This window comes from Penicillium arizonense (assembly GCF_001773325.1).
Source record: "Penicillium arizonense strain CBS 141311 chromosome Unknown PENARI_contig004, whole genome shotgun sequence".
Lineage (NCBI taxonomy): Eukaryota > Fungi > Ascomycota > Eurotiomycetes > Eurotiales > Aspergillaceae > Penicillium > Penicillium arizonense.
Window position 1 is genome coordinate 393023 of NW_019173281.1, and position 18713 is coordinate 411735.

Below are 18713 nucleotides of genomic sequence, written 5' to 3' on the forward strand. Positions count from 1 at the left end.
CATATATAGTCACCTAAAAACAGACATGAATGGCGTTTTCAATCATTACAGTATTACAGTGGCAAAATCTCCAATATTCGAACAAGTAGGACAGCAAACACCGGGAAGACATTGGGAGTCAACAAACGGTCGCCGCCTGACTCGGTTCACTTATCGCCTTTATCAGCTGCCCGGAACGTCATCGACACCTCCTCCCTTCACTCCCCTCGGGGCTTCTTCTCAGTTTCGATGATTTCCTCCAGTACTTGAGTAAGCCATTTCAAGGCTCTCAGTCACGATGGGGTACTTCCTACCATCGTTCTTTCAGAAGCGGCTGCTCAAGTACGCCCTCTCCCGCGCCGGGCTGGTGGACACCGAGGCGCTCGACCTGGACAACTTGGGCATCCGCTGGGGACAAAGAAGTACAGTCGAGTTAAGAGACGTCGGGTTAAAAGCAGAAGTGAGTGGGAAGTTGGAGGTTGCGGTGGTGGTCGATGTCGGGTGCGGGCTGCGGGGAGGGCCCATTTGTTGACCATCAACTATGAACTGGAAAACGCGTCGACTGACATGTGGATCTTTATGATATAGAAACTAGCGACGCTTTTGAACCTTCCTTCGTCGTGTGAACTGCTCAGTGCTCGAATCCAGCTCCTTCGAATAACCATCCCGGCCGATATCTACAGCAGCGGGGTCATTTGTGAGGCGAGTGGTATTGACGTGCATATTCGAATATCGTCAGACGAGTCGAGTCTGGAGAAACATGGGAAGGAGAGAGGTTCTAAGTCTGCATCGGCCGTGGTGCCTACAGCGACTGATCTGGCGCAGTCGTTCCTTGAGTCGGAGCCGAAGGAGGAGCGGGATGAGTTGAAGGCTGCTATATCGTCACAGTCTCAGGTTTTATCACACGATCCGTTGGCTTATGGCGCCGATGACGAGGAGGATGAGCTTGGACTTGGAAGCGAGACGACGTCGTTGCCGAGCTTTGTCGCCGGGTTTGTCAAGGGTGTGATAGATCGGTTACAACTCTCGATCAAGAATGTCGCTGTGCGAGTGGATATGGAGTTGAAGCAGGATGGGATGTCCAAGAGGCAGCCAGAAGACAAACCGGACCTTGTTGGGGGTCTGTTGAGCGTCGGGGAGATCGATGTCCACGGGGTATCCGAGACAACAACCACTGCGGAGGAATTCCCTTCCCGAGAAGGAAAGCGACTCATCTCAATCGCGGACATAAATGTGGGCTTGATTTCGGACCCGATGGTATTTTCGAATTACTCCCGGTTTGCGGCTCCTCCATCGCCAACGACGACACGTTCAAAGGAAAGTCAGCCATCAAGCAGAACCCCATCACCTCCGTTACTGGATCAACCCCTCTCCATGACACAGTCAACTATATTCGAACCACCGCAAGTCCTTTACCGTTCAAATGTTACCGGGCATAGCTTGGGAGCATCTACCTTCTCTCATGGCCGTTTCTCAGATGCGGATTCTGAAGGAAGCTATCATGGTGGGTATCCCGAAGACTCTCAGGTCTTTGGAGATGATCCATTCCAAGACAACCCGGGGTATCTAGACTCGGTGATTGACAATCAATTTGATGACTTTGATGACGGACAGTCACCATTTATACAACCACACGAGGATGCACTCGCTGAAAGTGAAAGAAGCGACTCGTCGCCCAACCCGGCAAGCATGAGTCTGAGATACGATGCTGAACAGTATTCACAAGCTTCACTTCGACCCGAGAGTCTCCATGTGCGCCACCTTTACGACTCGCATCAAAGCCAGACCGGCTCCGAACCTCACGAACCAGTGCAGCCCATGCACAACCTCAATGATTACGACGACAATGAATATAATGAAAGATCCCATATTAGCGCAGCGCTACAACCTTCTTATACATCTTCTCCAACCTCGGAGCGTGGCAGTACAGGTTCACAAGACGTCACCCCCAATGCCGAACTTCTCGAGTCTAAGTACTTCTCTCATGATGAAGCGCAAAGCCTCTATATGAGTGCCATTAGCCAGGAACCTAGCAGACAAGAACCGAGTGAGAGTTTCATGCCGAACATGCCTGGAGCATGGGAATCGTTCAACTCTGCAGGAAACCAGAGCAGCGCATCTGGTTATCACTCTACGAATATCGCACCGGAAGATACGAAATCCAGCCAAAAGCCCAAAGATGGAGATACCCCCAAAATCGCAGCTCAATCGCAGGAATACTTTGTCGATCAGACTGGGGACAACCAAGAGCAGAACTTTGTGCATCGAGATAGGGCATCAACTCCATCATCGCCTGACATCCACAGGATCAATGAAACGAACAAGCCAATCTTCAGTCTTGACAAAATTTTGGTCTGGGTACCATCTACTCTCTCTCCACCCGAGGAAGAAGTGCCCAGCTATCCTTCAACTACCCCATCAAGGCATAGAGCAGACAGTGACTTGGAAGATTCTACTGTCAGCTTTCGGGATTCTGCGGTTGAAGATAGCCTGCTCGCCTCCAAGACTTATGCTTCCACCAGGTTTGAGAGAGGTTCATCTGAGTCCCCTGCGTTTGGAAAAGATCCTCAGACCCCAGAGCCACACCAGTCAAGCTCTAGCATTAGTCTACATGAAATTGCTGTTGAAGTGTTTTCAGCCTCTGTGCACTTCGACATTGCAACCGGCTGGCTTCTAACCAAGATAGGGCAAAAGGTTCTGCATGCTTTCAGCCCGGCTGAAAAAGACCTTTGTGAAAGGCAATTGCCTAAGGACGAACGACCATTCACACCGCCTCTACATCTTTTCGTTCATGATATCTCAGTGAAGTTTCTTGAGCATGTCACGGGGCATGCCCATTCACCCAGGGGCACCGGCTCGCCTCTGCAGCCTCCGTATAGCATGGAAGATGTAATACTTCGTGTCACGGCATCTGGTCTGAATGGTCGAATTTCGTCTCAAAACACTACCCTGAAGTTGAAACTTGAATTGTCGAAGTTTGGCTTCGGATTTGCTTCTGAAGATCTCATCTCCTTCAACGAGACATTAAAGATGCGCGAATCTACTCGTGATACTGCGGCATCTTCAGGCGACATCTCTATTTCCTTGGTCAAGTCACCAAACCTGGCCAAGGTTGATATCTCTACGCTGCCACTCCATGTGAATCTCAATGTGCAGTACCTTGAAGAGGTCTTGGGATGGATGGGTGGTCTCAGTACCATTCTTGAGCTCGGAAGTTCTATCTCATCGGTTTCCACAGTCAAGGGCGGCCAGCCACCTCCTAAGAAACGTGGCGTTCATTTCGAAACTCCTGCGCCTGCCCACAACAAAGCTAAGAACGATTCACCATTGTGGAAGGTCAACGCTAGAGTCGGTGGCATATTGCTAGACCTTATCGGAGAGACGCATTGTCTCCAACTCACCACTACTGCTGTCAAAGTCGTAAGCAGGTTTGAAGGTATTGGCATTCAAATTGACAAGGCAAAACTGCTCGGACCGCTTCTTCTTGACGACTCAGCGGACGCCCCGGCCAAGATAACACTGAACAACATTCGCGTTGAATTCCTGTTTGCGCCCAAGGAGCCTGATCTCGATCGTCTTTTGAAGTTGATTACCCCGTCAAAGGATAAATACGAGGAAGAAGACGATATCATGTTGGATACTCTGCTGCGGCAGCGACGACAAGGCTCTGTTCTTCGTGTCACGGTGGCAGGAGTTAAGGCTGTGATCTCAGATATCAGTGGATTAGAGCCTCTTTCATCCCTCGGCATTGAGCTGAGCCGTCTTTCGAATGTCACTAAATACCTACCGGAAGATGACCGTCCTGGCATTCTTACCCTCGTGTTAATCCGCGAGTTAGATAGCCACGTCCATATTGGCGGCGAGGTCGGGGACATCAACAGTCACCTTACGGACGCCGAGGTGGCAATCATTACTATGCCCTCACTTACTGCGGCTCAAGTCGGAAAAATCACCGTGAAGCGGAATGACGACGAAGAACTGGTGGGAGAGGCACTGTGGCCACCGAGCAAATTTGAAACGGCACTCAAAACTCGACCACCGGTTCTCATGGCTCGTTTCATACCCGATGAGATGGATCCCACCTACCGTATCAAATTGCATAACCTGCTTGTCGAGTACAAGATCCCAGCTGTCACAGCTTTCCTCGGACTCGGCAATGATAAGACAAGTGGAGACTTGGCCAGTGATATGGCCAACTCTATTGCCAATCTTGCGGAGCATTCCCTGTTGTCGTCAATATCGGGGTCACCAAGGACTTCCGATAAATCCAAGTCTCCAGCAAAGCCACTTAAGTTGTCGGTTGTTTTCAGAGATTGCGTCCTTGGCCTGAACCCTCGCAATTCTCCTGCCAAGGGTCTTGCTGTTCTCACCAACGCCAAATTCGGAGGTAGCATGCACGGGGAGCTATCTGCTGAGGCATCGTTGGATATCAGAAAGGCATCAGTGATGATCATTGATGATGTATCCAACAACAACAATGCTGGTAATCTACATCAACGTGACTCTGCTGTCCCCCAAAGCAGTCAAGCCCAGGCATATATAGACAATGGCTACGTTCCTGTTTCGTCTATTTCATCAGCAACAGCTGGCGTGAAGCTGGCTCGCCTTGGCGAGGATGGGACGAAGTCTCTGGATGTTGAGCTGAGAGACGATCTCTTAATTCTGGAGACGTGTGCGGATTCAACTCAGACGCTCATCAGTATTATCAATGGACTTCAGCCTCCGACACCAACCAATGTCAATGTCAAGTATCGAACAGAAGTCATGCCTATTCAAGACATGTTTGCTTCGTTTACCGGGGATGCTTTCGCTGCTGATCCTCTTCCCGATAGTGACCGGGATGACTTGACAATGGACTCTGAAGAGCCATACAAGGAAGATGAGCTGCATGATGAAATTGAATATGTCAGCGATTTCTATCCAGTCAGGCGGGACTTTGCTGTTGGCGCCGGTGGAAATATGGAGACGAGTTCACATGAGCTTCTGGACAGCTTCCATTCTCAATACCAAGTATCTTCGAGCATTGGGGAATTGGACTTCCAAGACGACCACTTTGCAAAGCAATCCGCTGTCGGTGGAACTGCGCATCGATGGGACTCCACCCATAATACATACGGTCTGTCCAACGACACCAGGCTCGATCGGAGTCCATTGCGAGTGAGAGTGCGAGATGTACATGTGATCTGGAATCTCTTTGATGGATTTGACTGGCAACGAACCAGAGACACAATCTCCAAAGCTGTCAAAGATGTGGAGACCAAGGCTACAGAGCGGCGTGCCAGGGGTTCTCGAGTGTCACCTTCGGCAGAAGATGAAGAGGAATCAGTCATTGGAGACTTCCTCTTCAATTCAATTTATATTGGCATTCCTGCGAACAAGGATCCACGGGAACTTCACCGCGAGATTAATAACGACATTGATGATTTGACAAGCGAGACTGGCAGTTATGCAACCTCCACTACCATCACTGGAGCCTCCAACCGCCAGGGTCGATCGACATCTAAGAGGGAGAAGAAGCTGCGTCTGCACAGGAGCAAACACCACAAGATGACGTTCGAGTTGAAGGGTGTCTGTGCCGATCTAGTTCTCTTCCCGCCAGATTCAGAAGAAACTCAGAGTTCGCTGGATGTACGGGTCAAGGACCTGGAGATCTATGACCATGTTCCGACTTCTACGTGGAAGAAATTCGCCACATACATGCATGAGGCCGGGGAGAAAGAGAGTGGAACGAGCATGGTTCACCTTGAAATTTTGACCGTGAAGCCAATTCCTGAGCTAGCTGCGTCTGAAATTGTTCTAAAAGTAAGTTACTCAAGTATTTACTGCCCAAACCGACATCTAACTTTACCAGGCCACCATTCTTCCACTCCGATTGCATGTCGACCAAGACGCCCTCGACTTCATGAGTCGATTCTTTGAGTTCAGAGATGAAACCCTCGAACAGACCAGCACACCTGGCGACGTTCCATTCCTCCAGCGAGTCGAAGTCAACGCCGTGCAAGTCAAACTAGACTTCAAGCCCAAGCGGGTTGACTACGCCGGTCTCCGATCCGGCCGCACAACCGAGTTCATGAACTTCTTCGTGTTAGACGGCGCCGACATGGTTCTACGACATGTAATCATCTACGGAATCTCCGGTTTCGACCGAATGGGCCAAACCCTAAACGATATCTGGATGCCAGACGTGAAACAGAATCAACTCCCAGGCGTGCTAGCCGGCCTCGCCCCAATCCGGTCCTTGGTCAACGTCGGCAGCGGCGTCCGCGACCTAGTCGTGGTCCCAATGCGCGAGTACAAAAAAGACGGCCGAATAGTGCGCAGTTTCCAAAAGGGTGCGTTAGCCTTCGCCAAGACAACCTCGAATGAGCTGGTCAAGCTCGGCGCAAAACTAGCCATCGGCACCCAGACCGTCCTGCAAGGCGCCGAAGACCTCCTCACGACCCCAACTGCACCAACCGAAGACGACAACACAGACGAAGACGAAGCCAAGAACATATCCCTGTACGCAGACCAACCGGTCGGAGTGGTACAAGGCTTGCGCGGAGCATTCAGCGGTCTCGAGCGCGATCTACTGCTTGCGCGCGACGCCATTGTTGCCGTACCGGGCGAAGTAGTCGAGAGCGGCAGCGCAAAGGCGGCAGCAAAGGCAGTCTGGAAACGGGCGCCGACAGTCATCCTCCGGCCGGCAATCGGCGTGTCCAAGGCTGTGGGACAGACTCTGCTTGGTGCTGGGAATACTTTGGATCCGAGTAACCGGCGTAAAATGGAAGACGTAAGTGGTTTCACGACTGCACGACATCCCGGCTGTTCCCGACTCCCGGGACTAGCAGGGGTTTTTGTTTAAGGGGTGTGTGGCTGACCATTTTCTACAGAAGTATAAACGTCACTGATTGGAGGCGACGGGGCTGGGCTTGTATTTGTCGGGTTGAAGGGATCTCGGCTGATGCTGACCGAGTTGAGTTTGATTCTTCGCATGCTTATTTCCTATTTCTTGTTTTTTTTTGGTCTTGATTTTCTTATTCCCTTGCTTATTCGCTTCGATACCACATTGACGTTTGTAAAATTGCTCTTGCTCTGTTTCTATTTAATCTGCATGACTGAGGAGTCCCGGAGTCCCCGTGAATAAACTTGATCGTGGAAATGAATGTAAATGATCGACCATCTACAAAATAGCCATCCCGATCGCATGATCACGGAACCGGGCACTTAGGCACTTCGTCACTTCGTGTTGGGAGAAGAGGGTGTGTAAAGTAACTTCCGGCGATCCCAAGACCTCAACCCGTTAAAACGAAGAACGTCTTTGCATGTGTGACGATCCATTAATCCGGGGTGGGATGCAGTCGTATTCCAGTCAGGGCATGCATGGGTGCCTTGTGCCTACCCAAGGAACCAGGGACCGAGTACCTTCGTAACACAAATTCAATTCACCCACACAACCAGCCACCATACATGAATAGTGAATCATGAATCATGAAACAAAGCCAAGTCAACGGGATCCCCGACACTCAAAACAGCGAAAATACCCAAAAGAGCAACCCAGCGGGCGACGCCGCTAGGAAAAGATTCGACCCTTACCTCCGGCAGCTCAGGTACCAAGTTCCAAGTGCCAAGTACAGATGCAAGTATGTACCATGCAGCGAGCAAGTTAGGGTATGATGCGTACATTCCGTACATGCATCTAACGCCCTCTCCCTCGCCCTCCACCCCAGGGCTGGATCGATGTTACGGGTTCTATGCAGAAAATTCAAGTCGCCACTGGCCCCCCGAGAAAATACTTCATAGTGGGTTGTGGCCAATCACGCGGGCTAGACTGCTTTCGCCCAATTCCTCATTTTGCCTCGCTTCAGCCCTGGGTGTAAGACACTTGCTCGCTCTGGGCGCCGACTGGCTTGTATATTTTGAGTGGTTCATGTCTATGTGGTCTCTGGGGAGGTTGATTGGTGGGGGAAGATGCGGGAAGGTGTGGCACTAACAGTGTTAGGGGCGCACTAAATTCGACTAGGGGGGAGATCTTAGATCCATGCAGGTGATGTATGAGCTGTGCCTTGACAATTGGATTCTATTATTCGTCATTCTTTAACGTTAATCTTTATTTTATTCTTGTTTGTTCCTTGTTCTTTGATAGTCCACGTTTCACCGACTTTTCCACTATTTGATATCTTCGATCGTATTCTCTTGAAATTTTCATCATGACGTCTACATAAAGAAGTCAACCACGGTTCGCCAGAGTTCGCCAGACACAGCGTTCCTGAACGAGTCTGGACTCCTCTGAATCGGGATCTTATTGTGACCTGATTGGGATTGTTCTTCGCCTGATTGGGTCTGTTGGATCTAGTCCTTGTCGGCCTTGTCTTCCATGTGGGTAAATGGGTAACGTGGATAAGGTGGATATACATTGTAACCAGGCACTTCCGCTCATCCCGCGTTCTTCTTAAACCTTTAATTACCTCCTCTATTCTCTATTCTCTTTTTTTCATCTCTTAATCTGTACCTTGCATTTGTGACCGGTAAGCTACCCCCTCACTCCCTTGCAGCCAAATCTGACGAATCACTTTCAGTGTGGAGAAGTGGGTTTCGATCTACGCGATGTTGGTCTAAGCGACGAACACCTAGAAAGAGATACCCGGCAGTTGTGAGAGAGAAGATACGGATACATCATATCATGAACGAGATAGAACACTGGGAGCTGCCGGACAGCTTTGTTCATGCATGTACGCCCCTTGACGCGAGGAGACCCATCAGATCTATCACGGGGTCATTATCTCTCCATGATTATCGCAAGTTACTTTCTGCGGATCCCGTCGATCATGCAGGTGGGAAATTGAAGCGAAAGACCGCTGCGTTGCATTTGAACCGTCCATCTGCCCTTCCTCCCTCTTCTGTCTCTGTCGCATCGACTCCTCCGCCACTGTCGCCTTCGTATTCGCACAGTATCATCTCACAGCGGAGTGAAGAAGCCGAAATCGGCGAAGCTCAGCCTGGTAAGTGATCGATCAGAATTGACTTTGGCTGTTTATTTATTGACATCCCTGCGCAGTTCACGTCCAGCCCCAATCCCCACGGATTACTGTTGTCTCAGAGAACGGCACTCGTGTTAGACCTAATAATAGGAAGCGATTGGTGAGTGACCTAAAACACATATGCAAGGCAACCAGCTAACAATAACAGAATACTTTCCGCGAGAAGCTTCAAAAAAACGCCCGGGCCCAGGCTGAAGCTAAAGCTAGACCTCGTTCTCAACAATCAGACTCAATGCTGGCTCACACGCAGGCCGTCCCCACCGTCTCGCACGGTGGTGCCTGCTTTGAGATCTTGAATCCGCGCAAGTCGCTGGACCTCGCACGTATTGTCTCGTATATCGAAGATGTCGATAGTTGCTCCATGCTCTCCGACAACCGAGACTCGGCATTCTCCCTCGAACAGGGACTGGACCGGGTGTCCCTGTCCCAGTTCACCGATGCCTCATTGCCATCCTTCTATTCTACCAACTCGCTGTATAATTCTCTCCAACCCGATTGCTCAACTCCCAAGCCCCAGACCACGGATATCCCGTCGTCCTCACCAGTGATCCACGATCACGTCCGCTCTCTACCAGATTTTCCTTACAACCCACACTTCAGCCACTGGAGTCACTCTGTACAAGACGAACCAACCTCGCACATCGACTTAATTCAAGATACAGACGCCGACACAGACGGCGACACTAATGCCGACAACGACGACTACCAAGCCAACCACTCATTCCGCTATAGAGGCGCATCTACCTCCCAAACAACAACCCCATCCTCAGAAACAAACCCACCACCCCTCTCTCACACAGAAACAGACTCCCGCCCGGTCTCCTCATCCCAACACACCTTCTCAGAAGAGAGCGAAATCGGCGAACCAGGCTCCCCAGTCTACGCCAACGGCGAATGGGCCCAAGTAAACGAGCGCGACAGAGGCATCTTCTATGAACTAGAACAAGACTTCCACACCCCACAAGAGACACCTCTCGCCACACCAATCAATTCGCCCCTCTACTCTCCCTTCGACTCAACCTCTACATCTGCATACCCCTACCCCAAACCGCCACCCTTCCGTCATCATCACAACCACTACTCAACTCCTCCCCAACTACCCTCAACACCAAACTCCTACTCCCACCCCCACTCCCCCTCCGATCCATACACATACGATCCCGTCTACCTAGACCCGCACGTCCAATCTGTTCTCGCAGCTGCGAATGCAGAGAATATGGGGTTGAGGGGTGCGAGTGGGTCTGCGCGCGCTCTTGAAGAGTTGCAGCGCAGGAATGGGAATGGGGATACGAGTCCTCGGTTTGAGTTTCATAGGAGGAAGAGTGATGAGCGGAAGATGTCTTTCTCGCAGAGGAAAGGGTTTCGAAAGTTCTTTAGTTGGAGGTCTGGGAATTAGTTCCTTCCCTCTGGCTGTTTGATTTGATTTTACTGGATTCTGGGAATTCAGATTATGTATGGCTCTGGGAGTCTATTGACTCATTGGTCGCGTTTTTGCGAATGCATGAGCATGAATTGATGAATGGGTGAGAAGGCGACGGTGATGGATATGGCGTAAATTGTTTGGATATGATGGACTGGACTGGACTCTTTTCCTTTGTTCTTTTTTTTTCTCCTTCTTTTCTTCCTTGTTGTTTTTACAAGACACTTTTTCATTACTTCTTACCTGGGTCTGAGACTCAGGTTGTATACATGTCATCTGACTTTTCTTAAACTTGATGGTTCTATTCCTCTTTTACACGGTTTCCGATTTTTATCTTGAACGTCAAACTGCAAGTGTAGCTTGAGTCAATACATGCAAAGTCAGGCTGGAGTAAATCATGACCTGCTGCATGTTTGAGAAACAATGAATACATATCTGGTAATAAAGTATATTGGTATATCCAGAACCATCAAATAATAAAAGGGTATCACTGAATATAAAAACCTCACTCCCTCTCAACCATAGAAGCCAAAGCAGCACTAACAAGACTCTTCCGCCTAAGCCCATTATCACTCCTCTTCTTCCCAACCCCAGCATACCCACTCAAATGACCCTTATCAACGCGACTCGACAAATGAGCCCCGCAACTACTCTTCCGCCTAGCCCTCGCATCAGAAGCAGCCTCAGGCCCAAACCTCGACCTAGCAAGCGTAACAGCCCTCCGCCGCGGCGACAACCGCGGCGGTAAATCACTCGGATGGCAATCATCTTCTTCACGCGATAAGTCGCCAGCCCCGCCTCCTTCCTCTGCTAATAGACTCCGCTGCATAGCTTCCACTTCCGATTGGTTGCACTGTAACCGGGATATCTGCTGCCGCTGCATTCTTATATCCTGGTCCTGGCGCAGGTGAGGGTTTGAGCTATCCAATCCGAAATCGGGTAGGTCGGGAAGGAGGTCTGGCGGCATGAATGTTGGACTGGGATTTGAGGATGCGGATGGCGAGGAGAAGCCATCTACGCCTGAGTCGTCCGAGTGGTCTGTTTCTGGGGGTGTGAGGACGAGGCCGTGGTTGTAGCCGCCATACCGGGAGCGGGGCGTATATCGTCCGTCGTATCCGTATCCACCACCCACACCCTGACCCTGACCCTGGGCGAAGCGCTGATTCGGGTTCTGGTTTGAACGACTGTCGCTGGTCGGCGTGGCGAGGGTATGCTCGTGCAATTTCTGGGTCAGGGTCGAGATCGAGAGCCGCTTGTGGTCTGAGTCATAGGGGAAGGGGACGGAGGTGGGAGGTTGTTGGGAGCGGTGGAAGTGCGAAGAGCGCGAACGCGAGATATTGCGGAAGCGGTGCGGCTGTGGTGATGGGCAGCGGGAGGAGAGAGGCGATATTAGGCTGCTGTCGCCGTCGACCATGAGGCGGTCATCTGGGTCCAGAGCTAGTCGGGCGGGCCGTGAGGACGGCGATGTGAAAGAAAAGTCTTCGAACATGTTGGTCTTCGGTTATTATAACGCTTTCTGATTGGTATCCGAGGGGAATGGGTGTATATAGTTGTACGGAATTGTCGAGGATCTGCGGGTGTAAGGAACGGAGATCGGAGGTTGTGGCGGCTTGGTGCGTCGGGTGTCGAGGGTTTCGTGCCGGACTGTTGATAATGCACTGATGCAGGGTAACACGGGTATTGACAGGGTGTTACTCTATTTATCAAACAAAGATCGCATGCAGGCGGTTATTTGCCCCCGGCGAAAAAAAAAATTGAGTGTCGACCAGTGGTCGGGGAGGCAATTGCACGTGATCGGCACCAGACTGTGCCACATACTACAGTTGATCTATCATTTTTTTTGTTTAGTTGGACATTTACTTCATGGCAAGGATAGTAGTTGACTATTTCGTGGTTATTTTGTTTAATTATATGTAGTTCTTCTGTTCACCTCTGTATCCCTGCAAGACCATTTCTAGAGTGCACGTCGATCCCCGTGAGTGGATCCCTATGCCCTAAGTCGATCTGCATCTTGTCGAGGCATGGGGTGAAATTAGCGTGAACTGCTGGACCAATTGGCTGAACACTAAACTGATGCTGAAACATGTCAGTCAGTGTCTCATCATTTAGGTTAAATGATTTACCCGACATCCATGTTTCCTTACAACAGACGCCCCAAACTTGTACACGTTTCTGTCGTACTGCATACACACTTAGTAGATACTTGACCGGTGTTATGTCTTGAACTAGAGAGTATTCATGCTAGGTCTTCTTTCGGGGGTTCCAACGAGGTAATAAAACTGAATTCTCTTTAATGCAGTCGGATTCGCTCCAATCTGAACCAAGCACCATCCCCTGCCACATCTTGACATCTCACCGGCAGTCACCCTTGACAGTAAGACACAAAATCAACCTGAACTTTCCTAGTGTGTCATTCAAGTGTCCGTAACGAGTCCAACTGACCAGAGAACGTAAAGAGAGGAAGAATGATCTGGCGTGGCCAAGGAGACCAGCAAAGGGAATCAAACTTAAAGCACAGAACAACCTGTAATATATTTCTCTATGATTCTTGGATTCGTGACCCCAAAGCTACATAAGTGAAACCTCTTGTAGCCCAGTGGAGGAAATCGCATTGACAGCATCAATTGTTGAAAGTCTCCTTTTCTATTACCCTACTGTCTTGGTTTTCGTTGTGACTTAACACATCCGACACACGAATTATCAGACATATCGCACTACTTTTTTTCATCATTTTATCTCGAAAGACTTCAATTATAGCTAGAAAAACAATGCGTGTCATGTGACATCTCAGCCCTAACCACTGGTGACTGCAACCCCCAGGGCTTCTACTAGAATCACTCTTCTGTTTCTCCTTTTTGTCCATTTCTGCCCCTTTGCAATATCGAGACAATGGGTTATCGGCTTGCAGTACTATAATATTTGCCTTTGAGAGCATTTATCCTGATCAAATGAATCTCTAAGCCCATTTTATCCCCTCGCGGCACATGTTCGTTGCCCCCTACACTCCTTAAAGGATAAAGTATTTATTCTTGAGTTCGCATTGGAGAGCTGAAGATGATATGCTGGAATTTTGCCAGGCAATTCTGATACTACCAAACGGCTTCCAGACTGCTATACTTGACGCATCTGATATTGACGCGTCCTTCCTTGTTTTCTGTCAGAATTTCAAGAGAGACCTGGAGACTCGTCCATCTTCACGATCATTGCCCAGCCGTTACTATCCGCCCTGCAGATATCAATCGGTTCGTAGACACCGAGATGAATTACATTACTGACCCCATCACCATATCACCGCAATCATGTCAGTAACTACAGGTCTGCTTGGCACCATATGGGGATATATCCTGAAATAATGAGTAATACAGCCAGCGATCATCAAGTGATCTTACCCTTTCAGCGGAAGACTGCCCTGCATATGTCATGTGGTGTCGTTCTTTCGGGCATGTCATTTGGCACGTTCAGCTTCGTTCGATTCCCTTATCACCAACATGCCTCCTCAAGAATGTTGAAATTGAGCTGAGAGAGAATTATTTAAATACATGGACCAGGTCCAGCAGGTGCTCGGCACTTCAAAAGGACCTTTGTGAAGGCTCTGGGGATGCTCCTAAAGACTATTATGCTGGGGTTCTTCTCACTTGGGATATATGGGACATATGGAGGCGCTCCGTTACACAAAGGTGGGGATCTTTGATATGTAGAAGAACAACTGAGCACTAGTTACTTCTTATTTTGTTTGGGATGCTTTTTCTTTTCCGTTACCAAAACCGGAACCGATACAATGTGTGAGACCGACCTTTGTGGTACAGGGTGTGTTTGCCGGTAACACTGCTGCAGCTACATAGATGACTCCAAGAGGGACTATAGTTACCCCAACAGCGAAGATCGCGACTCCAATAATCCCGTGGAGTTACACTCAGTTTGCACTCGATAAATAGCCTTGCAGGCCGATATGAGCCAAATTGTACTTGAATCAACGTGCCCTACACAAACCCAGCCTGTGTATGGACATGAACAACAAACATGCGAGTAATGAAGATAATAAAATAAACAAATCAAAGCCGATTGGAGAAGTCGAGTAATTGCCGACATTCCATGCGGGGTTGGGGGTATACCTATCGCGGACTCGCGGACGAAAGTCCGACACTCCACTCTTATCAACGCCCTCCCCCTCTATAAAACGCTCAAACTTGACAGCATGGCGTGGTCTCGTATTTTACGTGGCAAACTCAGATTTTGCCTTCAGGCCTCTAACTCTACCCTAGTCCACCCTATTCGAACATTCTCCACATCAAAGATACAAGCTATGTTGACCACGGAGCTTTCCGAGGCAGAAGTGTCTGCTCTCAGAGCCAACAAAGAGCGACTGGCCGAAGACTTGCACCATTCCTGCCAATGGGGATATGGAATCCGATGGGGAGAGTAAGCTATTGACATCCCTTGTTGGGACACGATCGCTAACCATGGCGATCGATAGGGGCCCTACAGATACAGGCATGCAGCGCTTAGCGCTCTCGGAAGAAGACAGAAGTGTCCGCAATTGGTTCATCAAAACCATGCAAGACCTTAAATGCAATGTCACCGTGGATGAGATGGGCAACATCTTTGCTGTTCGCCCTGGTCGGAGAGCAGGTGTACCTCCTACCTTCATCGGCAGCCATCTTGACACACAGCCCACTGGTGGGAGGTACGATGGAATCCTGGGTGTTTTGTCTGGAATTGAAACCATCAAGACCATGAACGACATGGGTCTGGAAACGGAAGGAGGAGTTGGAGTTGTTAACTGGACCAAGTGAGATTGACCCCAGCGCATGTTATCCAATCCATGAGCCTCATTAACGACGTCATCACAGCGAGGAGGGAGCTCGATTCCCAATCAGCATGATTTCAAGTGGTGTATGGGCTGAGTGTATCCCATTGGAGCAGGCGCATGCTCTCCAGGAGGTGCCAACGGTTGCCTCGTTACCTACAGCAGCATCTGCACCAGAGACAATGAAGAGTGCACTGCAGAAGATCGACTACCTTGGCGATGTTCCATGTTCATACAAGTCGACGCCGATGGCAGCTCACTTCGAATTACACATCGAGCAGGGCCCACATCTTGTGTCGGCAGGCCAGCGCGTGGGAGTGGTTACGGCTGTGCAGGCGTATAAATGGTTCAGGCTCAACGTCATCGGGCGTGATACACACACTGGCACGACGGCATTCGAACACCGTGCAGATGCTCTTTATGCATTCTCTCGTATGATGGTGCGAGCGCGCGAGGTCGCAGCTGCAAAGGGCTGTCTGGCTAGTGTTGGTATCGTGGAGGCCAAGCCTGGCAGTGTGAACACAGTTCCCGGGCTGGTGAGCTTCAGCTTGGATATCCGTGGCCCCGAAACAGAACTTGTTGTCGAGGTTGAGAAGGAGCTGAGGTCTGAGTTCGACGCTATCGCAGCAGCTGAAGGTGCTGGCATTGGTAAACCCTGTCGTGTTGAATGGACTCTGGACTTTGACTCGCCGGCCGTCAAGTTCCATGAGGACTGCATTGATTGTGTGCAGCAGTCAGCACATGCTGTTGTTGCCGATGCGCCTGTTGCTGACACCAAATCGCTTGTGCGGTCAATCATGAGCGGTGCTGGTCATGATAGCGTGTTCACCTCGAAGCGTGTTCCCACTAGTATGATCTTCATTCCTTGCAAAGACGGTCTTAGCCATCACCCCGAGGAATTCTCCACTGCCGAGGACTGTGCCACTGGAGCATCGGTCATTCTGCAGGCTGTGGTTCGCTATGACCGGAAGAGGTTCACGTAGCTGATCCTTGACACGGCAAGAATGTATATACTGCAAGAACAATATAAGTGTCAAAACACATCCACCTGTACAAGACATTGGAGATTTAAAGACTACGTGAAGCAACGGCATACCAGATATTGCTTCAACTTGTTTCAATCTACAATAGAAAATATTGGAATCAAAGATTTGTATTTTTTATTTTGTTTCCTGTATCCCCAAGCCCCAGTAAAACTGGGACGGGATCATGATGCACCGAGGATCAGTTCGTTTCAAAGGACTCTACTCCGAACCGAAACCGGTTACATCAACAAGCCCCTAGGATGACCGAGAAGTGGATGACAGGACACCAAGGCCTCTTGGCTCAGCATTTACTGCTGGGGAGCACCACGGCCACGGCCGAAGCCACCGCGGAAAGAGGGAGCGAACTCGCCGGGGGCACCGCCCTCCTTGCCACCCTCCTCGCGACGGCGGTAGCCGCCCTCACGGGGAGCACGGGGACGACGCTCGCCGCGCTCCTCACCGCCCATCATGCCGCGGGGGGGAGCGTGGGAACGCTGCTGCTTGATGTGGGTGGCGGGGACAACCTCGGCGGGGAGGTGGAGCCACTCACGGAGGTAGTCCAGACCCTGGTGTTCAATTAGTATTCTGTTCGGTCGTTGTGTTATGTTGGGATGGTCCGTACCTCGGGGGTGAGGGTGTAGTAGTAGTACTGCCACGAGAACTGGGTCTTGACAAAGCCGCGGGAGTCCAGGGACTGGAGGGCCTTGATGACATAGAGGTTCTTGGTGTCAATGTCACCGTGCTTGGGAAGGTTGTAGTCCTTCTTGGCCACGAGCACACCCTCTGAAAAGCAGGTTAGCAAGGCCGTCCGTATGAATTTTGCAAGGCGTCGGCGAGGGTTCTCGCTACATACCACGGAAGAGGTACTCGTGGATCTTCTTGCGGTCGTCCTTGGGGATAAGCCTGTGCCATTGTCAGTGAAACTGTCCGAAATAAGCGGGATAGATGTATAAACTCACATTGTCGCGAGTTCCTGTTGCAAGTCGGGGAATCGCTTTGACAACGCCCGAAATAATGGTAGATTTAAATGATGGAGTGCAAGTGGAGCTTCGCTGCGAAAAGTGCGACCGGCCACTTTGAGCGTAGGGTTTGTGCCCTACCGGGAGTTTGGGTTAGGTCACATGACACTATCTGCTGATTCAGTCGTGACTCACCTATCGTTGATATCACGTGGTGTCAGTTCGCCATCTTATCGCAACATCTTCTCTACGACCTCAGCAGCGTTGTTCTTGCAACTGAGTATCAACATCTTCCGATTAAACTCTCAGAGCCCATTTACAATGGCTTCATCCAATATTAACGTCCTATTGACGTCCTTCCCAGGACTGTCACTGCCATCGACCCTCTCGTTCACCTTACCCTCGACATCCAGCATCTCAGATTTGACAGAGAAAGTCGCCTCGTACCTTCCATCTTCGATCTCACTAGAGTCTTTCGCCCTCACCACTACCAACAACAAGCAGCTCGCACCCTCGGAATGCGCGAAATCGATTCTCTCTCTCTGCGATGCCGAGTCTACCTCTAGCCTTCTTCCTCTCCGTCTCGCTGTGCCAGTGCGAGGTGGTAAGGGTGGTTTCGGATCCCAGCTGCGTGCCGCAGGTGGCCGCATGTCCAGCAAGCGCAAGCGCAACCAAGGTGACAACAACAGCTCCAGCCGAAACTTGGACGGTCGCCGACTACGTACCGTCAATGAGGCGAAGGCCCTCGCAGAGTATCTTGCCGTCAAGCCAGATATGGACAAGAAGGAAAAGGAAGAGCGTCAGAAAAGGTGGCAAGCCGTGGTCGACATCGCGGAAAAGCGTCAAGACGAATTAAAGAACGGCACCGGCAAGGCAAAGATCGATGGGCAGTGGATAGAAGACAAGGATGAGATGAATGAGAAAGCCCGCGAGGCAGTCTTGCAGGCTATGAAGGACGGTCAATGGACGGATAGCCTCCGCGACGCCATTCTCGGCGGATCGAGCACCAGTGCCAGTGAGGGTAGTGAGGAGGATGGTTCATCCAGTTCCGAAGAGGATGAGAGCGAAGAAAACGGCGAGTCGTCTGCTGCTGGTCCATCTGTGCCTCAAAAGGCCGCGCCTCGGAAGTTCATCGGATTCGATGATGACGATGAGTTCATGAGCTCTTCCGAAGACGAGGAGATGGAAGGAACCGACACGGGAAAAGGAAAGGCTCGTGCTTGAGCTTGTACACAATGATATTTCACCTCACGGTTTATGACGGCGTTCATCTGCGATATCATTTTGGAGTTTTCTAGCGCATCTCTTTTCCAAATTTGTCAAATAGCTTTAGCCCCACACAATAGTAATACAAAAATCTTGCTATGAGCCTCTAGATCATGTAATATCTGCTACTACAATTATTGAATGAACAAGTGGTGGCGCAATTTATACTTCTACGGCGGCCCGAAAGTACCATGTGCGCTATCGATAACAGGGTTCCCAAGAAAAAAAGCTCCGAAA

General features: G+C 50.3%; 5 protein-coding genes across 5 annotated transcripts; 3 read left to right on the forward strand and 2 right to left on the reverse strand.

Moving 5' to 3' along the window:
* Positions 1–277: 277 nt before the first annotated feature.
* Positions 278–10395, forward strand: atg2 (uncharacterized protein; the record flags this gene model as incomplete). Its single annotated transcript, XM_022629507.1, has 6 exons — positions 278–439; positions 568–5781; positions 5831–6751; positions 8924–8960; positions 9017–9099; positions 9148–10395. 6 exons carry the CDS (start codon positions 278–280, stop codon positions 10393–10395), a joined length of 7665 nt encoding a protein of 2554 aa, XP_022490678.1.
* A 529-nt stretch (positions 10396–10924) lies between these two features.
* PENARI_c004G11587 (uncharacterized protein) lies at positions 10925–11908 on the reverse strand (the record flags this gene model as incomplete). The annotated part of the gene is made up of 1 exon (XM_022629463.1): positions 10925–11908. The coding sequence occupies one exon, from the start codon at positions 11906–11908 to the stop codon at positions 10925–10927; it is 984 nt and encodes a 327-aa protein (XP_022491199.1).
* A 2706-nt stretch (positions 11909–14614) lies between these two features.
* Positions 14615–16209, forward strand: PENARI_c004G05307 (M20 family metallo-hydrolase; the record flags this gene model as incomplete). Its single annotated transcript, XM_022629133.1, has 4 exons — positions 14615–14627; positions 14682–14838; positions 14894–15208; positions 15270–16209. The coding sequence occupies 4 exons, from the start codon at positions 14615–14617 to the stop codon at positions 16207–16209; spliced, it is 1425 nt and encodes a 474-aa protein (XP_022491192.1).
* A 350-nt stretch (positions 16210–16559) lies between these two features.
* Positions 16560–17500, reverse strand: PENARI_c004G05162 (40S ribosomal protein eS10; the record flags this gene model as incomplete). Its single annotated transcript, XM_022629125.1, has 5 exons — positions 16560–16817; positions 16874–17034; positions 17105–17154; positions 17211–17347; positions 17462–17500. 5 exons carry the CDS (start codon positions 17498–17500, stop codon positions 16560–16562), a joined length of 645 nt encoding a protein of 214 aa, XP_022491152.1.
* A 31-nt stretch (positions 17501–17531) lies between these two features.
* PENARI_c004G07307 (telomere maintenance SDE2 family protein) lies at positions 17532–18434 on the forward strand (the record flags this gene model as incomplete). The annotated part of the gene is made up of 1 exon (XM_022629233.1): positions 17532–18434. One exon carries the CDS (start codon positions 17532–17534, stop codon positions 18432–18434), a length of 903 nt encoding a protein of 300 aa, XP_022490715.1.
* Positions 18435–18713: the final 279 nt, after the last annotated feature.